A 19586-nucleotide genomic window follows, 5' to 3' on the forward strand; every position below is an offset into this window, starting at 1 on the left:
TGATTTGAATGATTTTTTTTCGGGATTGGGGATTGGTGGATGATTTTAAATATTTTCAAAGCTTGGATTAGGGATTAGGGACTGACTAATCCCTAATCCGGATTACCAATCCACCAATCCCTAATCTGGATTGTCCCAGCTCTGCCCAGACATATAGATATATGCAGAGTGTGACTAGTGTGAGCGATGACCAACAAGGTTTACTGGTTTTTTGTCCACCACGATTATCTCGTAGTATTAGTAGGGTCTGAAAAAAGTTCAATAATATCTAGTGTAAAAGGGCACAAAATTTCACGTGGGCACGGGCCCACTTGTGCCCACTACTAGCCCCGCCACTGATAAAGTCAAGCAATGTTTGTGTTTTGAATGTTCTAAATATGTTATTAACATATTTATTTTAATCTTAAAAACACAAAAAACACGCTTAAATAACATAATTATGTAAGCGTGCTTTTTGCTGAGGTTATGAGCGACATTAATAAATGCATGTCTTCACAAATCTGATATTCTCGTAATCAGGAAACCTTGCGATTTATAAAACGTTATAAATAAACTTTAAAAAATAAACTTTAAACTTTATTAACTTAAAAACAATAGAAAATATTGCACTCTCTAAATTGCAATTTGCAATCTTGTTTATGTCTAAATGTTCGACGTAGAAATAAGTCGTTAAACGCATGTAATGAAGGGGTGAAACCGAGAACTTTATAACATTTGTGAGGTGAAGCATGTATCAAATTTAACATTTTTGGTGTTAGTTAACAGTTAACAAAAAGGCATTTAAGAATTTCGTGATCTCTGAGGTCAAAATGGAGGTCACCATGGAATTCGGGGTTAACTTTCCTATTAGGTTGACATATGTATGTATCAAATTTAACTTTTGGTAACTTTAAGTGACCTTTAAATGTCCTTACTTGACCTTTGAGGTGAAAACGAAGGTTAACATTGAAATCAACATTTCGTGACCTTTTGACCTTGAAGGGTGTGACCTACAGTGCCTATCTTCGAACTCGACATTTTTTTATATGAAGTACCTACTTATGTTTCAAAGTTTAAGTCAATATGCCAAACCGTTCTTGAGTTATCGCATGGACAGAGTGGACAGACGGACGGACATATCAATCTTATAAAGGGGTTTCACCGCTTAGTAAATAAATACTAACCTGCCTCTTCTGTGAAAGTCTACATAATTATGTAACTATATAATTATATTACAATAAATATGCACAGTTAGGCGTTAAAAGTCTGACCGTGCGGTTTATCTTCTGACAGCATTCGCATATTTACATAATCCGACTAATATAATATTTGACGCAATCTTAAAATTACGCAAATCCAGTTGTATAACATTCCAATAAGATAGGCCAACTTACATAACTGCTTTTACTATCTTAACAAACCCATTATCTGAATATACACCAAAATTTCTTTCATATGAACCTTGAAATTGTTCATGGCTATGTAGACGACGGTAATGTATTTGTTCTCAGCTTTTTCAAGCATACAAATATCTCTGCTAATTTAATTTTAATTACCTAACTTAGCACATATTTAAGTTGACCAATATATTTTATACACACTTTATGTATTTAAAGCATAAAATAATACAAATGTATTTCTAAGCCACACATGTCGGTGTGTCAACCATTAAGTTTTTATCTGGTGGTACATATACTTGATAATCTTAACTTGCCCCAGAACCCGCTTCTCTTACCATGACGCCCAAATTTTCTAAGGGGGAAATGCGACTATGTAGCATTTTACTACAAGTTACATCCACCGGCGATTTCCGTCCGGCAATGAAAACTTGACTTCCTGCCGGGCTTCACTTCTCTTGAGGAAAATCTCGCGCCAACCGAAATTCGTTTTTTTCGGAGCCTCCCGGAAAATCGAGCCAGAAACGTGTCTCACCTGTCCAAAAGGGTGATATCATCTTCTTCACTGGTAAAATATGAGTCTGCAATTGCCCCACCGACAGATTTGAGTATTTAGGTACAAAATCGCGGCATCTCTCATATTGGCGTGTAATTCGCCATTAAATTGTGCGACCAAAATGAGCAAGAGTACCGACAACTTCCGTCGTTTAACCAGGTCTTAAATAATTGATGTCGATATTGTTTTGATTTAAATTGGGACGAAGTGTGCCCAAGTTTTACAGCGGGAGTTAATTCGACCCAGTATGTTTTATTCCGCCTCCTGCACGGCGGCGCTTAATTTTGGTGGGAAGGGAAATTTAAAAAAAATCACCCCACCGCTCGGGTTAAATAAGGAATAGTCCATAGCATTGTATGGCACAGAGGTTACATACATTTGGGCGGGACACGTGGCCGGTAATGTAGGTCATCCCGCCCAGAATCCCTTCTGCTTCGTAGAAGTCGACATTCTTAGAACCGCTTATACCCCCGCCGATAATGCAGATGTGACCATTTCGATCGGTGATGAGTGTGAAGGGAAAAAAGGAAGAATTACGAGGAAAATTCCTACTAGAATTAAAATATGCTCCATCGAGTAGGCTGCTTACATGAGTTGTGGTATTTTTATAAAAGATTTTACCAGAAAATAAGTGCCAAGAAATTGATCCTTTTGGGGAAAAATTAAATAATAAAGTTGTTGTCACGACACAAAGCTATATTACCATAGTTAAGTATGCATAAAGGTACAATCATGACTTATGTCGCGATTTTCTTGACTCTCTCTCCCCATTAAGTAACAAGTGTCACAAAGACGCGACATCATGTAGGCTCGTTCCTTCCCTATCTCGCGTTACATATGTAAATTATGAGCGGCCTCTACTACATCGTTTTGGCGTATTAAATAGATCGAAAATTCCCAGGAGCTTGGGAAATCCTCATCTGTAACTAAAAATCCAAACTGGGACACGACTATTTCTACCCGTTTACGTACCATGATTGTTCATACATTCATACATACATACATACATAAGATTGCAAATTGTGTATGCACATATACATATACATATACTTACCTAAATGCTAATTAGTCAAACCGTTAAAAATGTAGTTTAAGTCACATACGTATTCACAGTGCATGATGATATTGATTTGGGATAACTTCTTCCAAGATTGGTAATAAATACATACATACATACATATGTACATATATTTACATATATCCAATACTAACCACTAATTTTTCCAAAAATCTTGCGACAAGTTTTTCATCCTCTTTTACACATGCCTTGACATCGAGTGACAGATAGCATTAGACATATTGACAAATAAGTAAAAGAAACTTTTTCTTCTTTTTCACTAAATCTCGGTGTAATCCAATTGTTAAATTTTGTGGGAAGTTTGAATTTACTAAGTAAAATTTGGATTAAAAAGTCTATAATAATACAGCCTTACACAAGCCTGCGCGAGAAGGCCGGCCTGCCTTAAAGCTTCGTTATCAATATCGATAATATGATAAATCAGGATTATATCGGTTATCAGGAGGGAGCAGAATCCCGACATGACATAACAGTCAAGATGCGAGTTAAACCCAAAGGTTCGAATTTGGTCACAGGAGAGAGTCAAGGTTCCATTAGCGATGGGCATGAGCGCCCCTTGGAGGCATAACGTCGTCTTCCTCGCCCATTTGTGTCCAGCCGGGGAAAACCGCGACTTGGCGGCGAGAAATTTGAGACACATTTTTTCGCTCTGTCCAATCGCATAGCCGGACGGGCCGCAAGGTGTCGTCTTCTCGAGACAGCGGGAATAGAAGGAACAGTCCTGATAGGACGGAAGGCATTGCGGCGTTGCGTTTACAGGGAATGAACAGATTAAAGCCAACAAGGCCACGTGGGAGACCTGCGTCTTCTGGGCAGAGAGGAGTACAAAAAATTAAATCCTTATTATGTAGTATGATTAACTACAAGAAAATTAATTAATTCGGGGAAGTTATAAAAATGTTATGGTCTTGCATGAATTCGGTGGTTTTATATGTATGTAGTAAGTCTCGAAATTTAGCTGAAGGATTCAAAATTTCTCATTGCGAAATGGCCAACTTTTGGCAAGAAATGGTTCAAGTTTAATGTTTACTTGGCGTAGGAGAAATCCGTCAAAATGACCACCGATTTTACACCACGGAGAGGAAATTGTGAAAATTAATGACCTTCCAGAAATTTAACCGAACAACTCTAGTCTTTCTCCCGAATTAAACCATTTCTCATAAAACGACTGGTTTTGAATCACAGGGTTAATTTTTCCATTAATTTCTAAAAAATTATAACTTCCTAAAACACAAACATATGTATGTACCATCTCGTAGCGGAGAAATTTTAGTTCGCAAGGTGTATAACGAATAAGAAAATGGATGCTTCCCCACTTCTTGCAGGAGCCAGACTACCTGAGCTAAACGACGGAGACACATATGTCAATTTACATACATATGTACATACATACATGCATGTATGCACTCAAGAACTGGGTGACATTACATATATTTATTATGACTATCGCTGTACGTATTTATGCAATTCTTCCGTATCACATACTCAAGGTGGCAAGTTGTTATCTGTTAGTGGGTAATAAATTGCCTTCAGTGTCGGTGCAATTAGGGCGTTGACGAAAAATATGTACTGATTACGGGTTTTGATAAAATATGGAAGAAAGGTTCAAGTACCACATTAACTCAAGTTTGTCTTTAGTTCCTTCATGTTCTATGCAGGTTTTAGGAAGATTCGTGAGAAACATGTCTGACATGTGCATTGATAAATATGAAGCATTGTCAGGAACTGAGCTCCACGTTTTTCCAAAGCTTAAAAATTATTTAGAATGTTAATGTGTAAGGAAACATGTACATAAATATGATGCATAAATGGTGAGGAAATTGAGAATGCATGTCAAATATGTAAAAGCCAAATTGCATGAGAATAGGTAAGCAGGAAATGCATAATGTGTGTATATGATGGATGGCACGAGAAACTTGCTCGACTCGCTAGACAGCCGTCTCATACTCTCGCTTTGTGTCACCCACCAATGCATACAATGTAAATGCATCAACTTTGTGCATGAAAAGCGAGAAAGATGTATGCATATTAGTTATGAGACGGTCAAATTCTCGGGAGACCGAAATAACTGCGACTCAGGTCACGTAAGCAGCTTGCTTTCGCGTCCGACCTTCCGTATATAAACGGTCACGGTCCACCACCACAAGAGGTCCAAAAATCTATGTACTAAAGCAAACGCTGTTATGCACAAGCGTGTTTAATTAAGTCTCACGTTACCTCAAATGAGAAGGAACGGAGAAAATAAATATACACATATCAATTTGCCTCATAAAGAATTATAGATACCAAAATATCAAGTTACCCCTAATAATAATAAATATTGCATACATTGAATATGTGTATGTGATATGCCAAAGTGTAAATAAATGCAACATCGTTATATTATTATAAATATTAACCTTTTCGTTGCCAATTTAATTATTTACATAAAATCAACTGCCACAATTAAAAATAGCATAAAATCACTTATCATAATTTCTCACGAACCTAAACAAAAATGTTATTCTAATTTGGGTTGGATATCGGTGTGGTCAAATCATACTGTGAGAGCGAGCAACGTTTACCATCCACGAGAACGTCCTCAAATAGTTGGGTGGCTGATTTTGGGTCTCATATGAACTTAACATGGGTAGGATAGGCAAGGGACGGGTGGGTGGGGTAAAACTCTCTACGACACGTTCATCACATTGGTATTATTTTATGTTTAATATGCAAACCGATTAATCTTGCAAAAGTAATCTTTATGAATGCTGACAGTTTTAACAACTACAAAAATATCATTGCAAAAATATCATTCATATTTAGTTTAAATAGGTATATGTATATATGTATACCTACAGTCCATTTATTTACGATACGACCCTCAACGTCACCACTGCAATGCTATTAGTAATGAGAGTGATGATGTCAAGGATCGTATCGTAAATAAAACAAGAGTATCTAAGGAGGGCGACGCTAGCCAAAAAATGAACATCGCAGTGCAGCTTGGAAATGATATCTCTTCCAGCCGGGGGAGTGCTTGAGGAGATATTTAAAATATCTCCTCAAGCACTCGTCCATTTTATCGTCTGTATTAAAGTAAAAATATCATTTAGAAATCAAATACGTAAATCCCGAATAATGTCAAAAATTGTTACCCAGCCGGGAATCGAACCACGGCTCCCTTGAATTCATGTCAAGTGCTCTGACCTCTGAGCTACTAGGGCAATTAGTAACATTATAGGGACTTTTATCATATTTTTACCTTAATACAGACGATAAAATGGGTTAAGGTTCTTCTTTTAAATTTCAGATAGAGACAATTTTATACGGCGCTGGTCGTTTAGCTTTAAACAAAATTTAAAATGTAGTTATACATACTCTTCACTTTTCCAACACAATTTACTAAATTTACTGCATTAGTATACTCTAATGAATATAAAATATGCATATGTATGTATAATGTTCTTTACAATCCTGCCAATTTTAGAATTTATTTTCGATACGTGGCTCATATTTATGTAGTAGCAATGTACGGGAATATCAGTGTCCTGTCTCATGGGATAAAAATTTCATTGGAGATTAAGTAAGGCACTTTATTATCGTCCGGAAAATTTGTATTCTAATTACACCCCCATTAAAATTGAATCCAATCTCCGCCGGTAACACAGTTATCATTATCACCTTGTTAAGAATGTGGTTAAGCACAAGTGAATACTTTATTAAGCTCCCGATACTCGACGAGATCTAGACCATCGTGTTTTTTATTCCCGCCAAGTCTCTTGGGGAGCTCGTCTCGGTCGATTTCTTTGAAAAGTGCGCGCTCCCAGGCACGCCTATCTCTGCTGTAAACGTGTAACACGTCAGCGGTCTGCGGGCTGAGAAGATGTTTAAAAAGGTCCCACATAGTTTGGACAACCTGCGGAACTGAAATTGTAAAAAATAAGATATAAAATGGGTCTATCAAATTTCTTGCACAACAGAGCAGGATATTCAAGGTGCAATAAATAAGTAGGTAGGAACACAGAAAATTTGACTGGTCGGCATAAAATATGTGTCAGATTTATTGCATACATAGTTGAAATAATTTCGCTTTTGTAAAATAATCCACCAGGGATTGTCAAGATTATTTAGTTGGTAAAACGTCAAATAATTTAAATCTGACGTCTCTGCATTGTTATATATGTATTATTATTTATACCATTTATTCCAATTAGGCGATGTGCCAGGCCAGGATAGTTATTTTCATACATGGTTCCCAGTTGGATGTAGAGTGCTATGCCTGGAAAATGGTTTAGCATATAATCTTTACGTTTCATAATTGCTAAATTAATGAATTTTGTGTAGTTAAACATGACGAAAAATATGGTTAAACTTGAATTTGGCACTGGCACCAGGGGAAGTTTCACAACTAACCATGGAAGCGCAGATTTTTTTTTGCTCAGCTCAGTTTGAGACGCCAACCCAGTAGAAAGAGCATTTGCTGAACCTTCAGAGAAAGTATTCTGGGCGCCGCAAGTTCGCGAGAACGCTTGGTTTACACGAAGATTTCTCTCGAAAACCGAGCGTTTTCGCGAACTTGTGGCGCCCGTAATAAATACATATTTACTCTGAATTTTGCGCATCTGCAAAATGGACGAAGTTCCGCAATTGCGTTTTTAGCACTTTTAACTCTAAATTAAGTAGACGTACTGAATCCAGAGCTAACTTTATCCTTGATCAAGCTAACTTTATTCTGGTTTGCGCATATTTTAGTTAATTAAGAATTAAAAGTGCGATTACTTTTCAAAAAGGTAACATTATTTCTAAGAGTGCTGAATTTCTTACAGCTTGGGCAGGCATGTGTGATTACACTGAACTCGGCAAGATCGCAAATTATGGTTGCTTGGGTAACATTCTGTCCACTTTCCTGCATCGCCCTCACAGTGACTAACGCCTCTTCAAAAAGTTTTATTAGGTAGCGCATAAACCGTTTGGTTTTCCCGGAAATAGCCACTCGTCGTATGTCCCAGTCTCCGGGAAACATTGAAATTACTAGGGATCAAAATTAATTTATAAACCATTTTTTATTTATTTTCTCGTTATGAATTAAAGTGAACATTTAACACTATGTTGTACTATGCACTCTAAATTCCATTATTGAGGAGATTATACTAAATCCAGATTGATCTTTCCTCAGTGTTGCTCTGGATTTAATACAGTTTCCCTAATTTAGAATTTAGAATGTATTTCCTTTCAAATGGGCTGCATTATTTTTATGAATTTATTTAAATACGTACATATCCACGTAAATACCTGGTTTCCCATCTTTGTCACAGCCTTCTATATAAATTCTGTATTCGCGATCAAAGTCGGCCCAATCTTCGGTTAGAATTGAATCGATATCGTTGTCAAAATTGGATATGCTGAATAAATATGTAAATTTTTAAAATGTTTAAAAAACAATTGTGCGCACAAAATTCTTGTTTTTATAAATAGATATTTACAATCTTAAAAATAATGTTATTATTTTGAAAAATACATAAATTCACTCTGAAATCGTTTATTAAGTAAACGAATCAATCTGTAAATCTAGAGTAAACTTTGCTTTATCATGTTAAAGTAACTCTGGAATTATTATAAATAGTTTACCAAATATCGAATTCAGAGTGTATTTAATCATCATTTTTTTAAGGGTGTATTACATAAAATTTTGCTCTTACGGCTAATAACCGTTTTTCTGCAGTGGCAACGTCAAAATTTCGATCTCGTAACCACCTGATAAGGTAGATGTCCTTCTTCATGTAGTCGTGAGGAAGGTGTGGTATCATAAGGGTGCGAAACTAGGGATAAGTAAGTACACAAGCTTATTATTTACGTTTTGAAAATTTGTATAACTGAACATTTGCACAAAAATGTGTACAACAATTTTTTCTCCGTTTTAATGTTTTATCAGTCATCTTATAAATGACGGAAAGTATTTATGTAAATACATGCACTGGTACATCATTTAGTTCCCAAGTCTCATTAAATAATTTTTCTGATATCAGAAAAATATATATTTCAACAAGGTAAAAATCTATATAGCCTAATTAAAATTCATATGACAGAAAATGATTAGAAAAGTAATCAAGCCATGCCGATAAATGTATCGAGGCAATTCACGCAGTTTTTGGTAACTTTGTAAAATCTAACTCTGTTGTAAAATAAACCGTCGCAAACGCGCATACGGAAGTAGCTTCAGACTACTTCACTCCAAGCACTCCCACGACATCGCGGGAACACTTGATTTTACTGTCTTTCATTCAATATACATTCAATTTTTTCAAAAATCTCATTTTGCCCCGACCACACCCCCTAGTGACGAGGGGGTGTGACACAACTCGGGAGCACTTTATTCTACTGTATTTCATCTATGCATTCAATTTTTTCAAAAATCTCATTTTGCCCCGACCACACCCCCTAGTGACGAGGGGGTGTGACACAACTCGGGAGCACTTTATTCTACTGTATTTCATCTATGCATTCAATTTTTTCAAAAATCTCATTTTGCCCCGACCACACCCCCTGGCGCCCGGGGGTGTGGCACAACGGGGGAACTCAAAATTTCACTCCATTTCATCCATAGATTCAATTGCACTAAAAATCTCATTTTGCCCCGACCACAACCCCTGGCGACCGGGGGTGTGGTCCGGTTGCACCCAAAAGTTGATAGGATCCTCCCCCTGGGGTATTATGTATGATGGCGAAAACCGATTTCGATTATCTTTATCCGTTCTCCCGTTATCCTGCAGACAGACGGACAGACAGACAGACAGACAGACAGACAGACAAAGTCTTCACATAAAGTAGCTGAAGCTACTTAATAAATATACCAACTTTTCTAAAATAAATAAACGCCATTGATTTGGGTAAACTTGCAAAAATTAGTAAGCTGATTTTGCTAAGAAATGTTTGTAAAAAAGTTAATTGTTTCACTGCTTAATTTTACGATTTCAATGAAATGTGTATGTATCCCTTACTTCGTCCAATTTATCTTTTTGAGAGGATGTCAAAGTCAAAAAATCATCCACGGAAAGAGAACCGATCAATTTTAAATGCATTGTAAAGATTAACAGTAAAAGAAACAAATTTAATTTGTAAAACATTTCCGAAGAAAAGTTTAAGTTTTTAACCAAAGGATAATTACTGTCTGTGATTAACGAGCTGCAAACTTTGCACGATGCACTATTCGTCTGGAATAAATTATTACATGCACATCCTTGCACAAATTATTTTTAAACCGCTGTCCTTAAGATTGCTTTGGGGTGTGCAAGGACTGTAGATTATTAAGGAAAGGGCAAAAGATGAATAGATCGTTCCAACGAATGCAACCAAGGTTTGAAACCAGAGTGTCGAAAATGAACTCCATATTGTTATTGACGTCGAAAACTTGTTAAAATTTACACAACTAATCCTTTTAAAAGATGTCACTTTTGATCTCGTCCATACCTGGTCAATAATGATACAAGTCAGTTGGGTAACTCTGAAAATACTATCAATACATATGACCGAAATCATTTGAGTCCTCAGATGTAGATATGTGTGATGTTGTTCTACATAAGTTAAAAAAGGACATGTACAGTATGTCACTTTATTGTAGATGCAAGGCATACATGCTTTATATAAATCACAAATACTCCACAACGGGTTAATATTTCAAACTAGTTCTCTGACCAATTATTAACAATATTGTATACTACATTCGTGCAAAATTTCAAATGAATTGGGCTACAACTGATAAAATTATAGATATTTAAATGTCAAAAAGTTGCAAATTGCACGCCACAAAATTGTAGATGCAGCTGAATAGCTCGTTCAATATGTAGCTGGCGTACTTTTGGCGTCAATACCGGCTTGAATTCGTCTTAACCATGAATCTACCAATCTATCAGTGACACTTTGGTCGATCTTACACCACTCTTTTGTGACTATGGTTTTCGGAGAAGCTGCATTTGTCGGTTTCCGTTCTGACGATGGACGCTTCAGGGTTCCCCATAAATGCTAGATCGGATTGAGGCCAGGGGATTGAAAACCCCAACCTAACACCTTTATTCCACTACCCTTGAAGCATTTTGAGCAGATTTTTTAAATATTTATATAATATTCGCCATGTTGGTAGAAAAATCTCTGACCAAAGTCCGCTTTTGTTTCAAATCAACAAAGATTTATTTTTATCAAATCAAGATTAGCCTCGTTTGCCATGATGTCAACGACGCATTTCAATGCTACTATCCCGTTCTAACGGAAACTGCCTCAAACTATTGCATTTCGGCAAGAATTCGAAAGTTTCACACCACATACTAAGTGTGACCACAGCCAAGATTTCTTTGACACCTCTATTTTTAACAATTATCCCCAGAAATCAATTCTTCACACTTTCGATTTGCTTCCACCACACTCTGGTCACTTCATTTGAACCAGAGAGCTGATTTTCGGTCTCATCCAGGAAGAAAAATTTTTTCCTGTCACAACCGGACATCCTGAGTTCTGCCTTCCCAAATCTAAGGATTACTTGGGGCTTGTTATTCAAATCTATCGTGTTTATTTTGACAAATCTCCCGATAATTCAGCGAATATCTGCCTGGTTATAATCGATTATAGGTGGACATCAGTGCAAAGGTCACTTTGAACACTTCTCGCAATATTTGGGGTGAACAGAGGAGGACCATCCTCACCGTTCTTATAATTTTCGTGTGATCACATGGTGATGTACTGCGTTTTTGACCCCGATCGTGATGGTTCAAAAGAGTTTCGATCCATTTCCTTTTTTTGGACAATATTTTGTGAAATTTCATGTTCTCCGAAAATTTTTCCACAACTGAGCCCTTTTTTATAACTCACGCCATTTTCCGCCCGAAATTCTAGATTGACCTCGTTGTTACGTACCATTTTGGAATAAAATTTCTACAAAATATTTTCTATTGACAATATAAACAACTGTTCTTACCCAAAATAAACATTCCCGAACAAAATTTGTATGTAGCCTGAAATAGTGGGTCGTTATCGTAATTAAACTCAAACTTAAGCTGCATCTACAATTTTGTGGCGTGCAATTTGCAACTTTTTGACATTTAAATATCTATAATTTTATCAGTTGTAGCCCAATTCATTTGAAATTTTGCACGAATGTAGTATACAATATTGTTAATAATTGGTCAGAGAACTAGTTTGAAATATTAACCCGTTGTGGAGTATTTGTGATTTATATAAAGCATGTATGCCTTGCATCTACAATAAAGTGACATACTGTACATGTCCTTTTTTAACTTATGTAGAACAACATCACACATATCTACATCTGAGGACTCAAATGATTTCGGTCATATGTATTGATAGTATTTTCAGAGTTACCCAACTGACTTGTATCATTATTGACCAGGTATGGACGAGATCAAAAGTGACATCTTTTAAAATGAAGTGACCAGAGTGTGGTGGAAGCAAATCGAAAGTGTGAAGAATTGATTTCTGGGGATAATTGTTAAAAATAGAGGTGTCAAAGAAATCTTGGCTGTGGTCACACTTAGTATGTGGTGTGAAACTTTCGAATTCTTGCCGAAATGCAATAGTTTGAGGCAGTTTCCGTTAGAACGGGATAGTAGCATTGAAATGCGTCGTTGACATCATGGCAAACGAGGCTAATCTTGATTTGATAAAAATAAATCTTTGTTGATTTGAAACAAAAGCGGACTTTGGTCAGAGATTTTTCTACCAACATGGCGAATATTATATAAATATTTAAAAAATCTGCTCAAAATGCTTCAAGGGTAGTGGAATAAAGGTGTTAGGTTGGGGTTTTCAATCCCCTGGCCTCAATCCGATCTAGCATTTATGGGGAACCCTGAAGCGTCCATCGTCAGAACGGAAACCGACAAATGCAGCTTCTCCGAAAACCATAGTCACAAAAGAGTGGTGTAAGATCGACCAAAGTGTCACTGATAGATTGGTAGATTCATGGTTAAGACGAATTCAAGCCGGTATTGACGCCAAAAGTACGCCAGCTACATATTGAATGAGCTATTCAGCTGCATCTACAATTTTGTGGCATGCAATTTGCAACTTTTTGAGATTTAAATATCTATAATTTCATCAGTTTTAGCCCAATTCATTTGAAATTTTGCACGAATGTAGTATGAAATATTTCTAATAATTGGTCTAAAAACTAGTTTGAAATATTAACCCGTTGTCAAGTATTTGTGATTTATATAAAGCATGGATGCCTTGCATCCACTGTTGGATTTCATATGTATAATGTGAGAATGTGAGATTTGTTCGGGGTAATTTAAAAGCCAGCGGGGGAGTAGAGTTTTGTCAAAGAGAGAAAGAAGTCGTGTTTTTTAGGAGAACAGATAGTAACGTGTAAATTAAGTTAATTGATTGGGATTTACAATAAACTTATACAAACTCGTAATATTGCTGCTGCTACTCATATTCATTGATTAGATAGATTATCCGAAGTGGTTAAAGTAAAGTCCACGGTTTTGTTCGTCCGGTATTCTTTGTGACGTTAGAGTTCAATGAGTCAGGGCACGTTCAGGATTAGTGGCAATAATAACCCAAGGTCATAATATTAGGAGACGGAGCCTTACGGTTAGTAGGTGACTTGTCGTGTCTCAACATTTTGGTGCCCCGAGTAAGACCTATGGGTTAAGGTTGAAGAGAAGTTGCTGACGGAAAGGCGTGTAGTGGAACGACCGGCCCTTGTACCCAGCGAGATCACGGTGACCTGGTGAGGGAGAGGAGGACGACCAAGTGCCACCTGAAGACATAGGAAGGAATCATCGTTCACTTTGCCTCTTCGAGGACCCGACCCTGAGTATTCGGGGGTGATTCAGGTGAAATCTTTCAATTATTCCTGTCCAACAAATCAGGGAGGAGGAGAACGAGCCTGCCGAACTGTGAGGAAGGAAGCCGAGCCAATTGGAACCACATTTGGATAATAATTGTTGTATTTCCTCTTTGAGGGCCATATCCTGAGCCTTCAGGAGCATTTGAGGTGGAGATCGTTCAGTAAAATTCTGTCCGGTTCCTTTACTAATTGTTTGTTTTGTTTGGGTCTGTTGTTCCTGAGATTCGCGCAATGGACCGCCTAAGGAAAGTCAGGACACCAGTGAGAGCATCAATAACGAGAATAGCCAATGAAGTTGATGCTGAACTGGCGAAGACCACACCCGGCCTGATAGACCTCCAAGTTATGTTCAGCCGCCTGGAGAAGCATCTAACAGAAGTCGACGACCTTGATCAGAAGATGTTGGGATTGCTATTGGATGCAGATTGTACTGAAGATGAATACGCGGCGGAAAAGGATACAATTGAACAATATCAAAACCGGGCGACTAGAGCAAAATGTCGCATTGGAGAAGTTATGACGCGTGTTCCTTCTACACAAGGCAGCCCAACCAGAAGCTACGCATCAGTGTATTCGGATGGCCAAAAGAAGAAATCCTACAAATTGCCGAAGATCCAAATAAGAAAATTTAATGGAGAAATCAAAGAATGGCTAGGATTTTGGTCTCAATTTAAGAAAATTCACGAGGATGAGGAGCTACACGACAGTGATAAACTTCAGTATCTCGTGCAATCTATGGTCAATGGAACTCGTGCTCATGATTTAGTGACGAAGTATCCTCAGACAGCAGAAAACTACCCAAAAGCTGTGGCAGCTCTCCAGCAGCGGTTTGGGAATACGAAGTTGTTGACTCAATTCTACGTCAGAGAATTATTGAAGATGACATGGAACGCAAAGTCAAAAGAGAAGATGTCGTTATCAAAGTTATACGACAGTCTGGATTCGCATTTGCAAGCTTTGGACTCATTGGGTGTGACCAGAGAACACACTTTTTTGTTTCCGATGGTGGAGTCTAGTTTACAAGAAGACATCCTCCTGGCTTGGCAAAGAAGCAGTTTTTACCGAAGAGACGGTGCAGCAGAGAATCCACCGAAATCAGAACTCGATTACCTTATGGAGTTTCTGCGGCAAGAGGTGGAGAATGAAGAACAGAGATCACTTGCACGAGATGGCTTCATGCAAGACACGATCAATTTGAAAGAAAAGAAGAACTTGCATCTACATCAAAAGAAGTTCAGTGGCGAGGAGGACATCCCCACCTCGGCTGGATTGACAGCAGCAAAAATGCAATGTATTTTTTGCGACATGACCAGCCACAATAGTCAAGATTGTAGACGAGCAAGAAACATGACGATTGATGTGAAGAGAGAAAAGGTACGGGAGAAGAGGGTTTGCTACATCTGTCTGAACCCCGGCCATATTTCTAAAACCTGCAGGGTCGCGGTGCAATGCCAAAACTGCGGAAGAAAACATCAAAGTATTATGTGTGAAGCGAGACGGGATGAAGGTGACGTTAGGGGACAAGATGTACGTCAACAAGTAAATACAGTGACACATCTCACCAATTTCAGCCAGAATGCAGATGTGCTACTAAAGGTCGTGGTAGTTAGAGCCGTTGGACCTGTTGGTACATCCGTTGTCCGTCTTCTCATCGATGAAGGAAGTCAAATGAGCTATATTGGATCAAGAACCATTCAAGCCATTGGAAACAAGTCGATCGGAGTTGAATACGTCCGAAATTTACTTCTTGGTGGATTTGTAACAGATATGCACGCCGAGAAGATTCATGAAGTCAAGATTGAAAGCCTGGATGGGAAAAGAAAGAAGAAGTGGACGTTGAGAGAGAAACCAATCATCTGCACGTCCATTCCGAGAGTTCCTAAGGGCCCATGGACAGATCGCCTCAGAAATAGCAAGATATTTCTGTCGGATTGTCAAAACAGCCACGTAGATGAAGCCGACATAGAAATTCTCGTCGGATCTGACCTGCGAGCAGAATTGTGCACAGGGAAGAAAGTAGAGTTGGGAGCAAACCTGATTGCTGAAGAGACGATATTTGGATGGGTGTTGAGTGGTCCAATTCCTGCCCCCAAGAATTTGGCATCAAACCTAACAATTGCGCTCTAATCAAGTCAAGAACGCTCAATTCAAGATATGTGGTCACTTGAAACATTGGGAATTCTAGATCCAGTTCAAGTGCAGACCAAGAAAGAACAAGAAGAAGCTGCAAGACAACACTTCTTAGAAAATGTAACAAAAGATGATCGAGGTCATTATTCTGCCAGCCTACCATGGGTGAATGGAGAACCAGAGCGTGACCTACCAACAAATCGAGTGGTGGCCGAGAAACGACTGATGTCTACCACTAAGAAATTAATGGATAAGGAAATGTATGAAGTGTATGATGGCATTTTCCGAGGGTGGGAGGAAGAAGGAATTATTGAGGCAGTGCAGGAGACGTCGCCCCCCACTGGTCATTACTTACCTCACCATCCTGTATTCAAGCCAGAGAGTACCACCACGCCAGTGCGCCCAGTTTTTGACGCAAGTTGCAAAGGTGCCGGAAAGCCATCTCTAAATGATTGTCTATACAAGGGGCCGAATCTCATCGAACTAATTCCTTCCGTGCTACATCGATTTAGGCAGAGGAGAATTGGGGTGATTTCGGACATACGAAAAGCTTTCTAAATGATTGGAATTAATGATGAAGACAGAAACTATCAGAAGTTTCTGTGGTGGGAGGATTCCAGCAGCAGCAAGATCAAAGTCTATCAACATGCACGTGCAGTATTTGGAGTCACCACCAGCCCATTTCTTCTAGGAGGCGTTTTGGAACTTCACTTGTCAAAGTATAAAGGTTACCAGAAGAAAGTGGCGCAGAAGTTGTTGCGATCGCTCTACGTCGACAACAGCATTACCTCCGTGGAAACGATTCAAGAAATGGAAGAATTCAAAAGAATCTCGACCAGTATGATGCAAGAAGCCAAGATGGAATTAAGAGAATGGGAGTCTACGATGAACAAGTTTGACGAGGTCAAGAATGGAAAGACAGTGACCTCAGTGTTAGGGTTGACGTGGGATAAGCAACATGATACGATATCCATACTATATGACCCAATTATTTTGGATGGACCTGTGACGAAGAGGAAAATCTTGTCCAAGTTACATCAAGTATTTGACCCCATTGGATTTACTTGCCCTGCTACTCTACAACCAAAACTTTTGCTACAAGATTCGTGGAAAAGTGGAGTCAAGTGGGATGAAGAATTGGAGGAGAAGACAGCATCAAGATTCACGGCGTGGATTAATCAAGCTCATGTGCTAAGGGAGATTAGAATTCCACGACTTATGATGATTAGTTCACCAGATTCTCTCCAATTGCATCTATTCACCGATGCAAGCAGATATGCATTCGCCGCAGTAGTTTATGCACGATCATTCAAGAATGATAAGGTAAAAGTGACTCTTATTCAAGCAAAATCCAGAGTTGCACCAGTGAAAGGAGGTACGATTCCACGCCTAGAATTGGTTGGATGCCTTATCGGAGCAAGACTACTGGAATTAGTGAAGAGCTCAATGGATGTGAAAATTGATAGAGTGATTCAATGGACAGATTCCACGACTGCATTGGCATGGATCCAGAGAGACGCACAATTAAGCAGATTCGTGGGAAATCGTGTCAAGGAGATTCGTGAGAAAACCAGAGTTGAAGATTGGAGGCATGTTCCAGGAAATCTAAATCCAGCAGATCTTCCGTCAAGGGGATGTACTCCACAACAATTGTTAGAGTCATTGTGGTGGGAAGGACCACCATGGCTGAAGCAACCGGAAGGAGAGTGGCCATCAAATCAAGGTGAAGTTGATGAGGACGAATATACCAGCGAATTGGTAAAGTCGAAGATGACACTCCAATCAAGCAATGAAGCTCAATGGTTCCAGACAAAATTCTCCACCTACAAGAAGAACGTGCGAGTAATGGCGTGGATATTGAGATTCATCAATAATTGCAAAGTCGTGCCTGGCGTTGTACAAAATGAAAATGGTCAACTCAGCGCAATAGAAGTGAAGAATGCAGAGAAGTGTATTCTAAAAGTGATTCAAGACGAGGCGTTGGATACGAGCGATGTCAACCTCGCCAAGAAGTTATCGATGGTTAAGCGTGATGGACTGTTTTGTGTGGAAACCAGACTTCTCGACAAAGAAGACACACAGAGTTTCAAGTGGCCAGTCATCTTACCAAAGCATCCGCTGACGAATATGATGATAACAGAATTGCATCGTGTTTATGGTCATGCGGGAGCCCAGTTTCTGTTATGCAAACTACGTGAAAAGTATTGGATTTTGGGTGGCCGACGGACAGTGAAGACGATTCTACACCAATGTCCAAGATGTCGCCGATTTGATGCAAGACCAGTGAACGTGCAGCCGGCGCCTCTCCCCAAAGCAAGAGTGAATACGGCAGAAGTTTTTGAGACCACAGGGGTTGATCTCGCAGGACCGCTGCAATTGAAAGACAAGACAAAGGCATGGGTAGTACTCTATACCTGTGCAGTGTATCGATGCGTTCATTTTGATGTTGTGACTTCAACCAGCGCAGAAGTGTTTCTTGGCAGTTTGGAGAGATTCATCAATCAGTATGGTAGACCAAGATCCTTCTACAGCGACAACGGAACAAACTTCGTTGGCGTTGTCAATCTCATGAGGGCGTTGGATTGGGAGAAAGTTGTCGAGCAAATGAACGTACAGAATATCCGATGGACATTCAATCCACCTTCAGCACCGTGGTGGGGTGGATGGTGGGAGCGCCTTGTTCGAAGCGTGAAGAATCAATTGCGTCGAATTTTGGGAAATGCAAGGCTAACCTATGATGAGTTAAGAACCAGTTTGTCAACAGTACAGGCCACGATCAATGACCGGCCACTGACTGCGATTACGGAAGACGAGGATGATCTTATTCCTCTGACCCCTGCGATGTTCCTGCATCCATCAAGAAGTTCTCACTTTCCCGAGGGTGGAATTATTGGGGCTGATGAGTTGCAAGGTGCTTACAAAAGGATGCAAGTAATCCAGAAGAAGTTACAGGGTCGATTCAGGACGGAGTACTTAGCACAATTAGTACAAAAGGGAAAGGAAAAGGGCTGTCATCCAATTCAAGTGGGTGACATCGTATTGATTGGAGCCGATAACATGAAGAGGTTTCAGTGGCCAATGGGACGAGTAATAGAATTAATACCTGGACGAGATGGAAAAATAAGGGTGGCGAAGATTCAGACTCCGCACGATTACGGACTGGACAAGAAGAGTAGTAGATCGTTCAACCTGAAGACGGTGAAGAAAGGTCGCATACTCACAAGACCACTACAACGACTCTATCCCCTGGAAATCGCGACGAGACAAGATTTGCCAGTACCGGAGAAAGTCAAGGAACTTGACATTCAAATTCATAAGGAGAGGAAAGCAGTTCAAGAAGAAGAGGATGACATGGGACTTATGCGAGACAATCCAGCCGATGTAAAAACAAGAGGAGGAAGGATCGCCAGAAAAGTCTCAAGATTTGGACAATGGATCTCACATTTGTCGTTACAGTTATAGGATATGATTAATTATTGTTTATCATTTATTTATTGATTCATTGGTTAATGAAGGTGGGAGTGATGTTGGATTTCATATGTATAATGTGAGAATGTGAGATTTGTTCGGGGTAATTTAAAAGCCAGCGGGGGAGTAGAG

At 39.0% G+C, this 19586-nt stretch overlaps 3 protein-coding genes across 3 annotated transcripts; all 3 read left to right on the forward strand.

Moving 5' to 3' along the window:
- The first annotated feature begins 14087 nt into the window (after window positions 1–14087).
- On the forward strand, window positions 14088–15983 carry LOC110854450. The gene has a single exon (XM_022102886.1). The coding sequence runs from the start codon at window positions 14088–14090 to the stop codon at window positions 15981–15983; it is 1896 nt and encodes a 631-aa protein (XP_021958578.1).
- A 27-nt stretch (window positions 15984–16010) lies between these two features.
- LOC110854451 lies at window positions 16011–16544 on the forward strand. The gene has a single exon (XM_022102888.1). The coding sequence runs from the start codon at window positions 16011–16013 to the stop codon at window positions 16542–16544; it is 534 nt and encodes a 177-aa protein (XP_021958580.1).
- Window positions 16545–19448, forward strand: LOC110854452. The gene has a single exon (XM_022102889.1). It carries the CDS (start codon window positions 16545–16547, stop codon window positions 19446–19448), a length of 2904 nt encoding a protein of 967 aa, XP_021958581.1.
- Window positions 19449–19586: the final 138 nt, after the last annotated feature.

The sequence above is a fragment of the Folsomia candida genome, unplaced genomic scaffold (assembly GCF_002217175.1).
Source record: "Folsomia candida strain VU population unplaced genomic scaffold, ASM221717v1 Fcan01_Sc010, whole genome shotgun sequence".
NCBI lineage: Eukaryota > Metazoa > Arthropoda > Collembola > Entomobryomorpha > Isotomidae > Folsomia > Folsomia candida.

What these genes read in the sequence shown, in the direction of transcription:
- LOC110854450 (XM_022102886.1), top strand. Translation starts at nt 14,088, where the DNA reads ATGGACCGCCTAAGGAAAGTCAGGACACCAGTGAGAGCATCAATAACG.
- LOC110854451 (XM_022102888.1), top strand. Translation starts at nt 16,011, where the DNA reads ATGTGGTCACTTGAAACATTGGGAATTCTAGATCCAGTTCAAGTGCAG.
- LOC110854452 (XM_022102889.1), top strand. Translation starts at nt 16,545, where the DNA reads ATGATTGGAATTAATGATGAAGACAGAAACTATCAGAAGTTTCTGTGG.